Source organism: Pseudonaja textilis, chromosome Z (genome assembly GCF_049901715.1).
Source record: "Pseudonaja textilis isolate UNSWEBS1 chromosome Z, rPseTex1.2, whole genome shotgun sequence".
NCBI classification, from domain to species: Eukaryota; Metazoa; Chordata; class Lepidosauria; order Squamata; family Elapidae; genus Pseudonaja; species Pseudonaja textilis.
Window position 1 is genome coordinate 80,642,209 of NC_142008.1, and position 18,819 is coordinate 80,661,027.

Below are 18,819 nucleotides of genomic sequence, written 5' to 3' on the forward strand. Positions count from 1 at the left end.
AAGACTAGCTGGATACATATTTGTTATGAAACTATGTGATCAGGCTTAGTTTTTGGGGAGGAAAATAAGGAGAAAAAAAATTGCCTCTGCCTAACAGCAACCATCGGTATGCATCTGGCTAGTGTTCTATCAGTGTGTGAGAGAGTTGAGGGCTGTTTGGAAACTGAAGCAGTATTTGCTGTGTGAGCAAGGAGACAGCAAGGAGCCTGGGCATGGCTTAGCTCAACTGTTCTGTACTAAAGCTACTTGCTACTGTGAAACTAAAACTGAAACTCCTCTCCTGTGCTTGTGTTTTGCAGGTGGGGAGGGGGAGTAGAACTCCTTAGCATCAGAGCTTGTTAATAATAATATAGGAAATACTAATGCTCTGATGGTTATTTCAAAGAATCCTTTCTAAGTGAGTGCCAAGAGGAGCATACATAACAAATTTCAAGTTTGTAGGCTTTATGGTTCTGGAGATTTTGTGATGATGTGTGAGTGGTATTTCACACATATACAAATAGCTAGCTAGCTAGCAGGTAGATAAATAAAATTAAATATTTTTTGGTAAACATTTCTTATATTCTTGTAAGAATATAAGGAGATGATGTAAGAAAATTTGAAGTGGACAAGCAGATGGTTATTTTAAAAGTTTATTTTAATGAAAGCTCAATGCAATAAACTGTAATTTAATTAGGCAAGTAAATTGGACTGTGGTCCAATTTTTTGTTTTGTTTTGTTTATTCTAAAGACTTTAGGTAATTGGTAAACTTTCAAAACAAACGATTGGATTGTGAGAAGGCGGTAGAGACAGAAACAGATAAAGTTTATGTAATAAATTCAAGATTTGTAAGAACAAGACATGTTGCAAGGGATATTTTGGTGCATTTGTGAGGGAAGAAGTCAAGACTTCTACTTTACTACTTTTACTACTGCATTTTAATATGAGACAACTGCAGTGAGATTTTTATATGCACAAAGGTGGAAAGATCTGATGCTATCCGCAATGGAGGAATGGATGATAAAGATGATTGAACCGAGGTGGACAAATTGACTTCTTTGATTAGAAAAAGGATATCTTTTGGTCTCCATGATGTAAAAAAGATGTTCAGCCTCTAGAAAGCGTACAGAGAATAGCAACAAAGATGATTAGGGGACTATAGGCTAAAACATATAAAGAACAGTTGCTGGAATTGGATATGTCTAGTTTATTGAAAAAAAGGACTAGAGGTGACATGATAGCGATGTTTCAAAATAGGAGTTGCATAAAAAAGGGAGTCAACCTATTCTCCAAAGCACCTGATGGCAGGACAAGAAGAAATGGATGAAAATTAATCAAGGAGAGAAACAACCTAGAACTAAGGAGAAACTTATTGACATTTAGAACAATTAATCAGCAGAACAACTTTCCTCCAGAAGTTGTGGAGGAAAAGATTGGATAACCATTTGTCTGAAACAGCGTAGGGTTTCCTACCTGAGCAGGGAGTTGGACTAGAAGACCTCCAAGGTCCCTTCCACCCCTGTTAGTCTGTTTGTTGATTGGGAATCCCTTATTAATTTTTGCCCAAAGCAGTTTTTTTTATAGTTTTGGTGATTAGAAAAAAAATAAGTAATAGAAAAAATGAGAATAAATTATTTATTCTTCAGGATTTCTAAGCTCTAAGACAGAAGATTGGCCAAACTATATATTTCGTAGAACCCTGGTTGCTATTTTAAATACATCAAAATTAGTGATATTCCCTTTCAAGTTCAATCTGGAGATCTTATTTCTTCAAGCAGGCCACCACAATTGCTTACATAAGTACTGTATATTTAATTTTCTAAAGAAGATTGAGACAAAAGAATTGGGTGATTTTGTTTCTTCCTTTTTGCCTTTCGCCATCTTCATAAACTTGTTAACCATTTTCTTTTTGCTTTCTGTTTTCATTTTATTTTGAACAGATCCAACAAATTGTTGATTCAGTTTAGAACTGAAAATTTATTAACATTAAATTTTGAAACAGTTTGAGATTAAAAGAATAGACTATATATTTAAAATCCATGAGAAATCTATTAAAGAGAAAAGGGAAAACTGCTATAATTGAAAAAAATTACAGATTAATGATGTAAAGCAATTCTAAGTTTGTAAGGACTATTTGGATAAAGGATAAAACAGCAAAATGAAAATATTGCATGTAAAGTATTATCTATTCCTTATGACTATACCCTACTATTAGAGATTTCTTTGCATTAATTGACATACCTTGGCTGATCTAGTGACGGCTCCAATTTCAGAATAAAGATCTGTGCTATCTGGAAATGTTTCCACCACTATTGTGCATACATGATGAAGAAGAGATTGTTTATGGACTGTGTCTTTGACTTCAGGCACTTTCTCAAGGTAGCTTAGTTCAAAGGCTTTGGTCTGTGTGGAGAAAAGTAAAAAAAGAATAAATTATACATTTGACATCATAGAGTTATAGACTGGACATTGGAGGTCTTTTAGTCCACTCCCCTGTTCAAAGTAAGAGCCATATATCATCCTGGACAAATGGATGCCCAGTCTTTTTTTAAAAAAATCTCTATTGATGGAATACCCACAACTCCAAAAAGCAAGCTGTTCCATGGTTAATTTTTCCCTATTCTAGGACCTGTCTTTAACAAGCTTCCTCCCATTGCTTCTTGTCCTGCCCTCAGGTGTTTTATAAAAGACCTCCTTTTCTTTAGGACAGCCCCTCAAGTATAGAAAAATAGCTATCAGGTCATCCATAATCCTTTCCTTTATTAGGCTAGATATATCCAGTTCCATTAACTGTTCATTGTATAGTTAGCCTATCTTTGTTGCTCTTCTCTGCACTTTTTCTATGGTCTCAGTATCTTTTTTGCCTCATGTGACTAGAACTGGACACAATATTGTAAATGTGCTTTACTACTGCAGTTTAAAACAGTACTACCATTTCTTGTGATCTTGATGCTATCCCTCTATTGATGCAACCTATGAGTACACTGGCTTCTTTGGCAGTTGAAGCATACTGTTGGTTCATACTTAAGTAGTTCTGCACTAAGAAACCTAGATTCATGTCACAGTTACTACGTTGAGCCAGACACCACATATTCTATATCTGTGCATTTCATTTTTTTCCTGCCTTACTTTTCTTACTGTGGAACTGCATCTTACTGGATAGGGCCCATTGTCCTAGTCTGTCAAAATCTATCTCAATCTTGAGTTTATCTTCCAAAGTGTTAGCAATTCCTCCCAGCTTCATGTCATCTGCAAATCTAATGAACATTCCTACTACTCCCTCATCTAGATGCTGAAGAGCACTGGGCCAAAGACAGAACTTGAGGTACCCACTGCTTGCTTCTCTCCAGGTAGATGTGGTTCCATTGAGGGTTACATGTTGAATGCGGTCAGCCAGTTGCAAATCCATCTGGTGGTGGTATTGTCTATCTCAGATTATTCCATTTTACCAAGAAGTAGGCTGTGGTCTACTTTGCTTTACTGAAGTCCAAGTAAACTATATCCATAGCATTTCCTTGATCCAGTAATTTAGTTACTTTATCAAAGAAAGCAATAAAGTTTGTTTGGAATCACCTGTTATTAACAAAGCCATGAGACTTCTAATGTCTGCCCTGTTCATTTCTAGATACTCACAAATCTGCTGCTTGATCTTCTTTTTCCAGATTTTCCCAGGTATTGATGTCAACCTAATTGGTCTGTATTTTCTGGATTCATTTTTTTGGCCTTCTTGAAGACTGGAATCCTTCAGGTCTTTTCCAGTCCTCTGATACTTCCCCATGCGTCAGAAGCTCTGAAAAATTTTGTTCAGTGATTCTGAGATCACATCGACCAACTCCTTCAGAATTCTGGAATGTAAACCATCTGGTTCTGGAACTTTTAACTCATCTATAATGGATTGGTTATCTTTTACCAATTTCTTGCCTATTTTGACTTGTTCTTTTTTCTGTCTCCCATCATGCCTCTTTTGATAGTTAGATTATATTGTCTTTTTGCATGAAAACAGAGGCAAGGAATTAAGCAGTTGTGCTTGACATCTACTTCCATTAGTAGACTGATCATTTCCTTGACTTTCATCTTATTCATTATATATTGAAACTTTTTTTGCTTATTTTTGAAAGTTTTAATTCATTCTGAGCCGTAACATTCCTTATTTCATAACTGCAGATTCGGGCAATTGGCTGATATTCAGTTATGAGTCATTCTTTCCATTTTTAAACTTGTCTTTTCTCCCCCTCACTTTGCCAGAGAGATCTTTATGCAACCATGCTAGTGCCATCTGGGGTCGATTTTTTTCTTTCTTTCTCCATGCTATGTGTTTGATTGGGCTGTAATAATTTATTTTTTAGAGTTTCCCAAGCAGCTTGAGATATATTTCCATTTTGGATTTCCTTGGAATCCTTCTTAATCTCTCTCTTATTGTTGAAATCAGCTCTCTTGAAATCTAGAACACTAGTTTAACTTTGTTCAATTGCCTGTGCCTGCACTGAATCCTAGTATGACATAGTCACTCTCCCCCAAAGTTCCCACAACTTTGACCCCTTCTATCATTTCATCCCTATCAGCAAGAATTAATTCCTGTGTAGCTGACCCTCTAGTTCCTTTCTCTACCCTTTGAGTTACAAAGTTGTCAGCTAGGCATGTCACAAACCTGTTTGAATTGCTATACACTCTACACTTGTTATAGAGTTTGTCTATCAGGTTTTGTCAGGGTAGTTAAAAGCCCCCATTACTACAGAGTTTCCTACACATCTTATTTAACTGACTAGCAAAATGTTCATCTACTTCCTCTGGCTGGTTGGGTGGCATACAGTATACACTACAGAAATGTCAATCATCATCATTATCATCAACAACAATAACAATAATTTAAGTATTAACTCACCCAAATATATTCATGAGAACTTTCATTCTTGTTATTGTGTATTTCTGTAGAGGTGTAGTGATTCCTTACATATACTGAAACAATTTATATCTTTCTAGCAATATGTTCTAATCACTGGTTTTATCCCATCAACTTTCTGTACTGCACATTATCACATCTACTGTCATGTATTCGTTGTCGGGACTGGAGTCTGACATAGAATTTCAAGTCCTTCCTGTTTGTTCGCCAAACTCTGAGCATTAGTTATAAATATCTGAACTCTTTATGGCTGACCCTGCTCTTTCTCTCTGTTTATAGCTCAGGTGTCCTTTCTTCTCATCATTCCCTTCCTCATTGTCTGATTTATTATTTTGGGGTTTATACTTGAGATTTGATCTGAAATATTTGTAAATAATCACATATAGTATATTTAAATAGTGCCATTTAATTTGGAGTGACTTTAAACAAGAAATATCACCTCAACTATTGAGCATTAATTATAATAAAAATCAAGCTAAATGAGAAAACATGTAGTCTAGAATAAAATTGTACTTGTTTCTATGAGTATTAGCCATAATGCACTTTAAAAAACAGGGGTTTTCTCCCATTATGGTTTTGCACTATTTGTTATAAAACTTTTCACTGCTTTTTCCAAAAATTTATTTCAATGAAGTTTGGTCCTTTACAGTCATCCAAACCTTATCCTGAATTAAGAGAAAAGTACTGTATTTTTTACAACGTAAGACACACCTAACTTTTGGGGAAGAAAACAAGACAAAAACAACCCTGCCTTTGCCTCCCGGCATCCATCTGGTATTCATTTAGCTAGCGTCCTTGCAGTAAACAACAAACAGCCTGGTCTGCTTCAGCATATTATCGCAGCTCAGCATGTGGCTCATCAGGGCTCCTCTCTGTTGCGCCCACCACCGGTCAATTGAGCTGAGCTGCCGCCACCACCGGGGAATGATGGAGTCTTCGCTGCCAAACAGCTGATTGGTGGTTTGATCGGCTTCCTGGAATATCACCGACCAGCTGTTCTAGGTGGTGGGGATCGCTGCTGCCTATCGTTGCTGCTCATGCTAATTGACACCGTGGCGGTAGCGGTGATTGATGGTGGTGGAGATCAGCAGCAGCAGCAAACGGCAGTGGCGATCCCCGCCACCTAGAACAGCTGATCAGTGGTATTCCAGCAAGCCGATCCAACCGCCAATCAACTGCTTGGCACCAAGGGCTCCAGTGTTCCCTGGCGGTGGCCAATGGTGGCAACGGTGATAGGCGGTGCTGTCGCACCAAGCTCCCCTCTCCCCGCCACAATATTTGCTTTATAAGATGCACAGGCATTTCCACTCACTTTTTTGGGGAGGGGGAAAGTGTGACTTATAGTGAAAAAAATACTGTAAATCTTGTAACAATGAATATAGTATTTATATTTTTTAGAAAATAGGGTAGGTGGGGTAAAATATAATATCAAAAGTTTAATAGATTTTGGGTATGAAGTATAATTCATGTTTTAATGTTATAGAATATCAATAAACAAGGAATCATGATAATTTAATGTATGATAAGGACCATACATTCTATTTCAAGTATTAATAAAAAATGAAAAGAGTACCAATTAAGGAGAATATTTGAAGCTCAGGGAAATCCTTGGTCCTTGGTATTCTCTGAACTAGCACTGATGTTACCTAGTTAAGATAATGAAATGTTTGCAAGAAAACAAGGAAGCTCAGAGAGCACCACAGACCCCTAAATGAAAAGAGTGATAAGCTGCAATCTAGAAACCCCTATAAACCTCTTGTGATTTAGGAATCAATAATTCTTTAACTTTTTTTAATGGAATAGAATGGTCCATCTATCTTTACTTCTTAGTTGGCCTAAAAGGATACCATAATCATGGCACTAAAGACAGCCAAAACCCACCAGGACTAGGAAATGTGCAATTCAGCTATTGCAATCCCAATAAGGATATCAACAAGTTGACTTTTCAGTTCATCCCATAATTAGGCCTGAATCACGACTGAAAATAGACTACAAAAATTTGTTTCATTAAAAGATTTCCATTTCTGCAAATCTATAATATTCTGAAATTTTCTCTACAGAATGGAAAAATTAGAGATTAGTTGAAACCGATCAAAAACAGCTGGGTTCAGCTATGGGTTTTTATGGAGGAGATGCACTATTATCGTTTTCATTCAACCCTTTACTCAAAGAGGTTTTCACCTCCACCTTTATTCAGCTTTCTGCCACCTTCTATAGCGTTCATTAACCAAGTAGGTCAGGGTATAACCTCCTAGTAAAGTGTTATCAAATTCTTTCAAGATCCATAGAAACAAACTGGTCCCAAATAACTTCACAAGACAAATCTGCTATCATCTCAGCTGGACTTGGCAAGCCAACTCTGAGCAATGATTATCCTTCTGGTTTATTTGTTTAATTACTAAAATAAATAATGAATCATTTACTTTTCTAATTACTTAGAAAATTTATTTCCATACAACTCAATACAACTCAAACATGACTTCGAATGGAATATAAAATATTAAATAAAAATATAAAGAAAAATGGCATACACCACTAAAACAAACTTAATCTTCTGGCCAGTTTTTCTTATTTAAGGAATCTTTAAAAAATGCTGATAGGTGTCTATCTGCGCATGCAGTAGGAGTGAAGAAGTAAATATGCTTCATAATTTTTGCCACATGGTGTGGCCTTGAACCTGAAATGTTTGAACATATCCACTCTTCATTTTATCCTAGCCATACTTTAGATAGCTCTTCTGCTTATAACTTCCAATTTTCCATCCAAATAGAAGCTTTTTCAGAAGTACTAAATGGAAAAGTGCTTCATTTGGGAACCTCACTGTGGCAGTTGCCAATTGCTCTGTGTCAATTAATAGTCTCAACTAAAGCAGATAAAAGTTCCTGGCTTTGACTTAAAGACTGATTAGCTGAAGTAAAGGCCTGTACTGACTTCAGAATGAAAGGCACCACTATCTTTTTATGCCACATCCCACAATCTTAAACAGCTGAACAAAAGCCCAAGACAGAGAGAGAAAGAGGGAAGAAAAAGCAAAACAAATATAATTTTTTGGGGGGTGGGTGGGGTCTATTTGGGTTTGCTTCCTTATGATATTTGCATTTATTTTCACTTGCCATTGTAGGATTATGAAAATATTGGTTAATAAAAATTAGTTAATAGTCAGATTTACTATATATTCATCATACACTATTCAATTACTACTTTTCTTAAAAAGATTTTAGGCAAAATAGAGAGCAAATATCAAAGCTTAATTTGACTAAGTTGTACGGATTTTTTAAAGAAGAACTAGGAATGTTGTATTATTTACAGTTTCTTACATCCCATTCTCTGAGACAAGTCTTTACAGAACTTTGCTTCCAAATAATGATAATAGCCTATTTGGATGAAAGATACAAAAATATTACCAAGTAGCACAGTTTATGCATTCGTAATAATTTACAGATGGAAGATCTTGACCATGGCAAACTTTATCAGGAACCTAGAGCTAGATTCACTGTCCCCTTGTTAATTCAACTAACTCAGTCTAGTTTGGAAGAAAACATATTTTCTGTTGTCTGATGAAGATGAACATGTAACAAAAGAAGTTGTATTGTTTGCAATGGCCACAAGGAAGATAAAAAAGCACATGATGACAAATAATGCTGTTAATGTTTGAGGGGACTTTTTTTAACTGATATGTATTTTTAATGAGTTTTGGTAAATATATCATTATAAATATTTTTCAATTCAATGCTACTCACATTGGTTCCATTGAGAAAATTTCCAATAGCTAAGAGAGCAGAAAGAATAAATCCAAAGGTAGCATTGTTCTCTAACTGGTCCATTCCTTCCTTTAGGTCCAAAAGTGGTTCTGCAATCTCCTGTCATTAACAAAAAAATAAAAACAATTAAATCTTATGAACAGGGGCTTTCACTTAACAGTGAATAATTCTTTTCAGGTAAAGGATGTTTCTATCAAAATAAACTTAAGGCCCAAATAAAAACAACATCAAAGAGAAATAAAAATAAAATATACCAGATGAGCCCAGCAAGGTTGCACAAAGAGTTCTGACAAATTGAAGGACAAAAAGGATAAGTACAACAACAGAATACCAACAAATATAGGTAGTCTTCAACTTACAACTATTTGTTAACTTTTTTTAAAAGTTATACTGGCACTGAAAAAAGTGGCTTATGACTGTTTTTTATACAACTATAGTAGCATCTCCATTTATACATCCGTAGTCGCATTACATGATCAAAATTTGTATGCTTGGCAACTGGCTCATATTTATAATGGTTGCAGTATCCCATGGTCATGTAATCACCTTTTGTGACTTGACAAGCAAAGACAGATTCATTTAACAACTGTATTATTAACAACACAATGATTCCCTTAATAACTGTGGCAACAAAGATCATAAAATGAGGCTGAACTACTTAACAACTGCCTTGCCTAAAAATGGAAATTTGAGGCTTAATTATGGTCATAAGTTGAGGACCACCTGTGGCCCAAATCTGCAAGCATGAAGGCTAAGGCTCAGAATGATTAAGGCTTGTAAAAAATGACAAAAATAACAACAAAAAACGTTCCTTTCAATATGTTACGGGGCAAAAATGTCAAGGAAATGGTTGGGGTACTAATGGGAGAAAATACCGTGTTTCTCATATAATAAGGCTGGGTCTTATTTTTTTTTTGACCCCCGAAAAAATGGCTAGGCCGTCTTTTCGGGGGTGACTTAATTTCCCCCCCCTTGCATCTTCAGGCGGGCGGCGACGGCTTGGATGTTGACCTCGGCGTTGGTGGGGTACTTCGTATCGGGGTCAACGCAGGCAGCACCATACCAAGGTGTGCAACTAAAGTACGTCCTAATGGCAAGCCCCCCCACCATTCCCCCCATTTCGCATGTTTTAATATAGGCCTTAATTTGGGGGGAGGGGCTTAATTTCATTTCACGCCTATAAAACATGCTGGGACTTCCTATTGGGGGAGGCCATATTGTTGGAGAAACAGGGTAGCAAGAAGGTAACTGGCAGCAGAGAGAAAGCAGAATTGCTTAATTACTTCTTTCCATCTCTCTTCATGCAAAAGGAAAAACAACAACAACCCAATCTATGAACAGCAGCACTGTGGGAAACAAAACAGGAATGTAGTCAAAGTAGGCAAGAAATTGATAAAACACAACCTATCCACTTTCGATGAGGGTAAATCATCACTAGGACCAGATGATTTACATTCCAAGGTACTCAAGAACTGGCAGATGCAAGCTCAGAACCACTGAACAAAATCTTTCAAACTTCCTGCAACATGGGGGAAGTGCCAGAGGACTGGAAAAGAATTGATGTAAACCTGCGGTGGCAAGGCAAGGACAAGCAGAGGTGCAGAAGCCCGTTCGTGGTTTCAGCTAATTTCTTCTTGTGGTTGGTGCAATCCTTTGAGGGTGCTTGAGTCCCGGAGAGATTCGTGCCAGTGTGGGGAAGCCTCGGGCTGCAGTGTGGGGAAGGCAACCCCCCTGCAGAGAAGAGGAAGCCCTCCAGAGCCCAACAAGCCAGAACAGCCTCCTATTAATGGCGGCTCCGAAGTCCGGACTGCCACCGATGCAAAGAAATGAGTAAGTGACAGTTTGTGAGATCATTTGGGAAGAGAGTGGTAAAGAAAGTTAGCGGCGGAGAGGAGGATTGGAAAACTACAGACTGATATTAGGCTGTTATAAGTCTTACAAGTGTCTGTCTGGAGCCCTAAAAGAAAGTGGCTAAAAGCGAAGCTGAGACAAGTGAAAGTGAACGGGCTCGGCAGACAGAAGAGAGTGAGACAATAATGAGTAAAAAGGGAAATCTATGAGATTGGGAGACCAGCATCTAGAAAGAGCCTGGAAGCTGTGGAGGGTTCAGACTATTCCATTTGATTTCTACTTGAACAGATTTCATTAAACCGGAGACGGGAAGATTGAAGTCGACGGGAAAGAAGACAGCGCGGTGCCATAGGTGGTACTTAGAAACGCTGAAGTGGTTGCAACAATATAACTGATTTAACCAATAAAAACTATTTAACAGACCTTTGGGAGAATACTGTTCTATTTGAGGCAGTTTTATCTGAAGAAAACCAGGATAATTGAACTTAGGAACGTTAAGATAGAAAGCAAAATTGGAAGCCTCTGAATGAGTGGGGATACCGCGTAACTGCAATTATTATTCAGCATTCCCCCCCCCCCACTTCCGGTGTGTTTGGAGTGAAAGCTTTTAAATTGAGACGGAAAACCAAAATCCTACCTCTAGATTTCCCTCTTTTCTTTTCCATTTACTCCCTTTTTTTCCTGTATATATTTGATCAATTTTTTTTTCTTCTTCCTTCTTTTTTACTAGTTGGCGTTATGATGAATTATCTCTTCTTCTTTATTCTCTCTTCATAATAATTATTGATTGTTGTATTAGAGTGTTAAATAATTGAATTAATTAATTTAATTGACTTATTAATAATAGAGATTGTTATATTTTGACCAGATATATAGGGGAAATAGTAAGAACATTAAGTATTAGTTAATTAATAAGTATAGGGGTCTATATATTAATATTACAATTCATTGTGTGACTATAATTACGAATGTAATATTATCTGTGTTCAAGAATATTTAACATTTAAGATAAAATTAGATAAATGTACATATAGATTTATAATATTTAGATATAGTTGGATTTGATATAATATTTATTATAGAAATATTTATTACATGAAGTGAAGTATAGAGGTTGAGCACAGATCATACAAATTATATATTTGATTTAGAATCAGGATTTAAAATAATATATACATTCCAGTAACTAGTTAAGAATATAGCTACTCAGTAGATAGATAGATCAAGTAATTAGATACCGGTCAATTTTAACATAGAGATTATAACACTGAATGCTAATTTGGGATAATATACTTAACATAGTTCAACAACAAAAACAAATCTTAAAGGAAATGACTTCCACAACTACTACAGCTCTGAAAACTGGAAGGAAGGTCACCCCAACACTAACAACTACTTTGGCAACAACCTCACCCATGGCACAAAAAAACCATAGAAGAAACATTACCAGTAAAGAAACAAGCCAACATCTCGAATGCCAACATCCAAGCAATGTTTTTGACCTTACAGGAATCGATGACGAAGCTGCAAGAAACAATGAGGAAAAACTATAACGAGACGAGAGCAGATATTAATGAACTAAAAGAGGAGATGGGGAAATTAAAGGCAGAAATGAAAGCGGACATCTTCAAAGTAGAGGATAAAGTTGGAATATTGCAGCAGGCCTTGGAGAAGAATGAAGCAACAATAAAAGAGGTAGAGAAAAGGACTGAACGAATGGAAAGGAAATTAGAAAGGGTAGATGAAGAACTAAAGAACGTGAGTAAAGAAATGGAGGACTCACTGGTTCTCCTAGAGATGGACAAGGCAGCTACATACCTGAGATTCCAAAATGTGGTGGAATCCAGAGAAGAAGATTTGGAACATCTAATGGCGGAAATACTCGCTGGATTATTGGAGAAGGACAAAGATGACATCCTAAGGGAGTTTGACGAAGTTTATAGGGTCAGTACTAATTATACGAGATGCCACAAATGCCCAAGAGAAGTCCATATACGATTTACAAGAAGTGTCCGGGATATTATTTATAGATTGTCTAGAGATGGAACAATCACATACAAAGGTAAAGAAATCGTGATTCTCAAACAGATACCAAAAGAGTAAGAGAACAAAGGCGAGACTACAAGTTTCTAGCAGCTTATTTAAACCAGAAAAGAATTATTTTCAAATGGCTTATCCCAAAAGGGATGTTAATGTCTTGGAAAGAAAGGAAAATTAAAAGAGATTCCATGGAAAAGGCCCAGGATTTCTATGAGCAGCTGGTGGGTCCAGAAGATCAGAGTAGTAAGGAGGAAATGGAAACAAACTCCCAGGAAGATCATGGTGGTTACAAAAATAAAGATGGAATTGCAGGAAACCAAGGAAATACTCATTTACATCAGGAGACAGAAGAAACTACACACCTTCAGATACAAGGAGAGAGTGGAGTCGTTACAAGACAAAGAGCGAAACAGAATTAATTAAATGGAAGAAGAAAAAAAATTACTATCAATTAATATAAATGGTTCAAATTCGACGATAAAAAGGAAAAGGATACTAGCTAAATTAACCAAACAAAATGCCAATATAATATGCCTACAAGAAACTCATATAAAGAAAACAGATGAAAAATACTTAGAATGCCCGAAATTAGGGAAGCTATTTACCGCACCAGCAGACATGGGAAAAAAGAAAGGGATTGCTGTATATGTTAAAGAGGACTTGAAAGCAGAGTTAATATGGTCAGATTCTGAGGGAAGAACTCTGGGTTTGCAGATCTAGATCAATGCCATCCCAATTCTCTTAGTGGTAATCTATGCCCCGAATGGAGATCAAAAAGACTTTTTTAAACATCTGTATGAAAAAATCGTAGGATTGGAAAAAAGAAACATTGTATCATAGGAGATTTCAACTCTATTGCTGATTATCAAAAAGACCATAATAACGAGGGGAAGAATAAAGGGGGGTAAAGAGAGCTTCCTAAGATTTGTAGGGAAATGATGAAGGAGTTAAATTTGACTGATATATGGAGAAGATTACACCCCGAGAAAAAACAATTCACATTCTATTCAAATCCCCATCAAATATGGACACGGATTGACATGGCATGGATGAATGGGGAAATAGCAAATGAGATAAAAGAGATTGAAATTTTACCTAATGAATGGGCAGATCATAATCCAATTCAGATAATATGGAAGGGTAGGGCAAAACCAAAGAAAAGATGGACGTTAAATACCCAATTAATAAGAGAAAAAGAATATACCAACAAACTTAAGGAGGAATTAAATTATTTTTTAAAGGAAAATGATAATGGAGAAACCACAAAACAAAATATTTGGGATACAATGAAGGCAGTAATAAGAGGTACAACAATTTCTTATAATGCCAAGAGAAATAAGGAAAAATATGCCCAACAAAACAAATTACAACAAAGAATTAAGGAACTAGAAACTCAATTACAGAGTACCCCAAAGGATTCAAAATTGCAAAATCAGATAATGATAGCTAAACATAAATTGAATTTAATTGAACAAGAGAAAATGATTATGAATTTGAATTTGACTAGACAAACTTATTTCGAGCATGCTAATAAGCCAGGAAGATGGCTATCTTATAAACTAAAAAAAGGAAAGAAAAGAGATTGATATATCAGCTAATAGACAGTAAGGGGATATACAGCAGGAGATAGAACAGAAAAAAGAAATTGCTCATAAGTATTTTGAAGATTTATATAAAAAGGAAGATGTTAATGAGGAGAGAATAAGAAACTATTTAGATGAAGTGAAGGATAAAACAATTGGGGAAGAAATGGTAGAAATAAAGACATTACTTGGCCGGAATTGAAATCAGCAATAGAGAACAAGAAAAACAACAAAATCCCGGGCCCAGATGGGATTCCAGGGGAGCTGTACAAGGCAATTGCAGAACAAATTGTACCTCTTATGGTAGAAGTTTTTAATGATGTTTTATTGGCAACCAGGATGCCGGACTCATGGAGGGGGGCATTGATTTCGCTGATCCCGAAGGAGGATACGGATCCCAGATATATAAACAATTATAGGCCGATTTCACTGTTAAACACCGACTACAAAATATTCACTTCTATTATAGCAAGCAGATTAAAAAGAATGTTAAATGCACATATACATGAAGACTAAATGGATTTCTCCCAACCAGACAAATCAGGAACAATTTAAGAACAGTACTAGATGTTCTAGAATTTTATGAAGCTCACCCTGAAAAACAAATTGCACGTATGTTTTTAGATGTAGAAAAGGCCTTCGACAATTTAAATTGGCAATTTTTAATCCAAAAAATTTACAATATGAACCTAGGTACCTAATTTGAAAATATTATAATAACTATTTACGACACACAACAAGCTAATATTATAATAAATGGGGAATATACTCGCCCAATAAAAATAGAAAAAAGAGTTAGACAGGGCTGCCCACTCTCACCCCTGCTCTTCATATTATCATTAGAAACATTATTAATGCGAATTAGATGGAACCCAGATATAAAAGGATTAAAGGTTAAGAAAGAAGAATATAAATTGCAAGCGTTTATGGACAATATGATCTTTTTTATTGAGGAACCAATAGATGGAGGACAAAAATTGATGAATGAATTAGAACAATTTGGAGCAGTAGCAGGACTCAAAATTAATAGGAAGAAAACTAAATTAATGACTAAAAATTTAGCAGAAAAACAGAACATACGGTTAGAAGAAGTCATGGAAATACAAGCGACAAAGAAAGTTAAATACTTAGGAATATGGTTGACAGCACATTGCAAGACATTCAAAGAAAATAATTATGATAAATTGATGCAACAGGTAAAGAAGGACTTAGAATCATGGGGTAAGCTGAAACTTTCATTATTAGGCAGGATTGCTACCATTAAAATGAATATTCTTCCTAAATTTCTATACCTATTTCAGACGATCCCAATCAAACTACACAAATTTTTTTTTGAGGAACTCAACAAAATAACTGTTAAATTCATTTGGTAAGGGAAAAAACCTAGAATAAATTTAAAAGCAATGCAGGATATGAAGAGCAGGGGAGGACTGGCACTTCCAAATTGGGAGTTGTATTATATTGCTGCCTCTTCAGTATGGTTGAAGGAATGGGTGAATTTAACTAACAAGAGAATATTATTTTTAGAAGGCCACGATTTGCAAAGCGGGTGGCACGCTATTTTATGGGATGTAGGGAAAACTAGTCAAAAATATTTCCATAGACATCTAATCAGAGACTCATTATTAACTAATTTGAAGAAAATATGGAAAAAACACTATATAAAAGTACCAATCTGGATTTCAACAATGGAGGCGATGATCCACCCAAACAATTTGGATATCACCAAAATGATTAAATATAAGGACCTATTGGACACACAAGGAAATTTGAAATCGAGGCAAGAACTTCAAGAGCAAGGACAAAAAATTGATCAGTGGGCATATCTTCAAATTCAAAGTAGATACAAAAAGGATAAGAAAGAATTCGGAATCAATAACAATCTCCAGCAATTAGATAAAATTTTATTAGGATCAGGCAAAAAAATATAACAAAATTTTATAATTATTTATTAGAAGTTGAATTAGAAGAAGAAATTATAAAAGGGAACATGATTGCCTGGAGTAGGAATGTAGGACGCAGCATCACCTTAATGGAATGGGAAAAGGTCTGGGGTAGAAACAACAAGATCACAAAATCGGTAGCATATAAGGAAAATGCCTATAAAATGCTTTATAGATGGCATCTTGCCCCTTCGAGGTTAGCGAAGATGCACCCCAATATGAGTCCGAATTGCTGGAAATGCAAAAAAAAAAGAAGGAACCTTTTTTCATATGTGGTGGTCATGTATAGAAGCCCAAAGTTATTGGAAGAAAATCAAAACTTGGTTGGAAGAAATGACAAAAGAGCAGATCGAATACAAACCAAAGTCCTTCTTGTTAGGGATCTTTGACAAACGAATTTCCAAAAAAGCGAAATACATAACAATACACATCTTAACAGCGGCCAGACTAGCCTTTGCCCAATGCTGGAAGCAGCCTAAGGCGCCACCAGACGAAGCGATTATCCAAAAAATCTCAAGCTGTGCAGAAACGGACAAACTAACTTTGGCACTAAAAAACAAAGATACCTCAATATATTACGATAGCTGGAATTGTTGGTACAATTGGATTGATGAAAGATAGATTTTACACTATAAGGCAAAAGAGGAGAGGATAAACCTATAGCAGCGATATATAGATATAGGTAAAGATTAGGTGTATGTATATGGCATAAATTAAGGGTTATGGAAAAAAAAAGAGATCTTACAAACTGTGGAAGATGAGAATGTTTTTAATTGCTTTCTACTCTTTCTGTCTATCTTCTTTTCCTTTTTTCTTTCTTTTCTTTCATTTGTGTATGTGTTGTTGGTTTGTTTTAATTGTAAAATTAATAAAATTTATTTATAAAAAAAAGGAAAAGAATTGATGTGATTCCAAGTGTTCAAGAAAAACTAAAGGTGGATTCAGGAAACCAATCAGGTTGATACCAATATGGGAAAATTCTGAAAAGATAATCAAGCAGTAGATTTGTGAGCACCTACAAATGAACAAGGCGATTAGAAGCCAACATGAGTTTGTTAAAAACAGATGGTGTCAGATAAACCTTACTGCCTTCTTTGATAAAGTGGCTAAATTAATGGATCAGGAAATGCTATGGATATAGTTTTCTTGAACTTCAGTAAGGCATTTGACAAAGTAGATCACAGCCAACTTCCTGGTAAAATGGAATAATCTGGAGTAGACAATACCACCATCAGAGGGATTCACAGTTGGCTGACCAATCACACTCAATGGAACTACATCTAATGGATGTGGGGTACTTCAAGGTTCCCAGTCCTTCTTTGTTAAACTAGATGTATCCAGTTCCCACAAGCAATCATTGTATGGCATAGCCTCCAATTTCTTAATCATCATTGTTGCTCCTTTCTGAACTTTTTCTAGAATCTCAGCATCTTTTTGTATCATGGTGAGCAGAACTGGATGCTTTATTTCAAGTATGGTCTTATCAGTACAGTATAACATGATTCTATTACTTTGTGAGATCTTCATATTTATCCCTCTATTGATGCAGCCTAGGATTGTACTCTTTTTTTGACAGCTGAAACATGCTGCTGGCTCATACTTAGTGGCTGCCCACTAAAATATCTATATCCTTTGCACAATTACTGCTGTTGAGTCAAGTACCACCTATTCAAATCGGTGCCTTTTGATTTATTTTGCCTAAGTCCTTACTTTTCTTATGATTCAGTTGCATTTTGTTGAAGTGTTCGTGTCTGTTTCTATATTTTGAGACTATCTTCTAAAATGTTGGCTACAGATAGTCCTTAACTTATGACTGTAAATTACAGATTCACAGAATTGGAAGAGACCTTATAGGTCATCTAGTCCAACCCTCCACCCAAGCAGGAGACCTTACACCATTTCTGACAAATGGCAGTCCAATCTCTTTCTGAAAGTCTCAAATGATGAAGCTCCCACAACTTCCGAAGGCAAGCTGTTCCATTGGTTGATTGTTCTGTCAGAAAATTTCTCCTTATTTGCGGATATGACCTCGTTGATGACCCTCACTCTGTAAAGGACCTTGGAGTATTCATATCAAATGACCTAAGTGCCAGAGCTCACTGTAACAGCATTGCCAAAAAGGAATTAAGAGTTCTAAATCTAATCTTATGAAGCTTCTCCTCTGATAATATTGAATTGCTAACTAGGGAATAGACAATATAGATAAGATATAAATAGACAACCTTTGCTACACAAACACTCGAATACAGCTCATCTGTCTGGAATCTACATTGCATATCAAACATTAATAAAATTAAGTGAGTCCAGAAGTATTTCACGAGAAGAGTACTACACTCCTCTGCTCACAATAGAATACCCTACACCACCAGGCTTGAAATTTTGGGCTTGGACAACCTAGAACTATGCCACCTACAGTTGGACCTAAGCATAGTACACAAAATTATTTGCTACAATGTCCTACCAGTCAATGACTACTTCAACTGCAACAATACACGAGCACACAACAGATACAAACTCAATGTGAACTGCTCCCAACTCTTGCAGAAAGTACGACTTCAGCAACAGAGTGAACAATGCCTGGAATGCATTACCTGACTTTGTTGTTACATCCTCAAACCCCCACTCCTTTAACTTTAAACTATCTACTATTGATCTCACCCCATTTCTAAGAGATCTGTAAGGGGTGTGCATAAGTGCACAATCATGCCTACCATCCCTGTCCTATTGTCCCCATTTATTTGTACCTATTTCCTATATTCAT

The 18,819-nt window shown here is 36.1% G+C and overlaps 1 protein-coding gene across 11 annotated transcripts in view; it reads right to left on the reverse strand.

Moving 5' to 3' along the window:
- FHOD3 (formin homology 2 domain containing 3) overlaps nucleotides 1-18,819 on the reverse strand; it is a 288,676-nt gene that overhangs the window by 43,054 nt on the left and 226,803 nt on the right. For all 11 annotated transcript variants that reach the window (XM_026719582.2, XM_087916030.1, XM_026719581.2 and 8 more), the window contains 2 exons: nucleotides 8,621-8,740; nucleotides 2,222-2,383 (listed from right to left, as the gene is read on the reverse strand). In XM_026719582.2, the coding sequence (XP_026575367.1) occupies nucleotides 2,222-2,383; nucleotides 8,621-8,740 (282 nt within the window). The remainder of the gene's footprint in view (nucleotides 1-2,221; nucleotides 2,384-8,620; nucleotides 8,741-18,819) is intronic.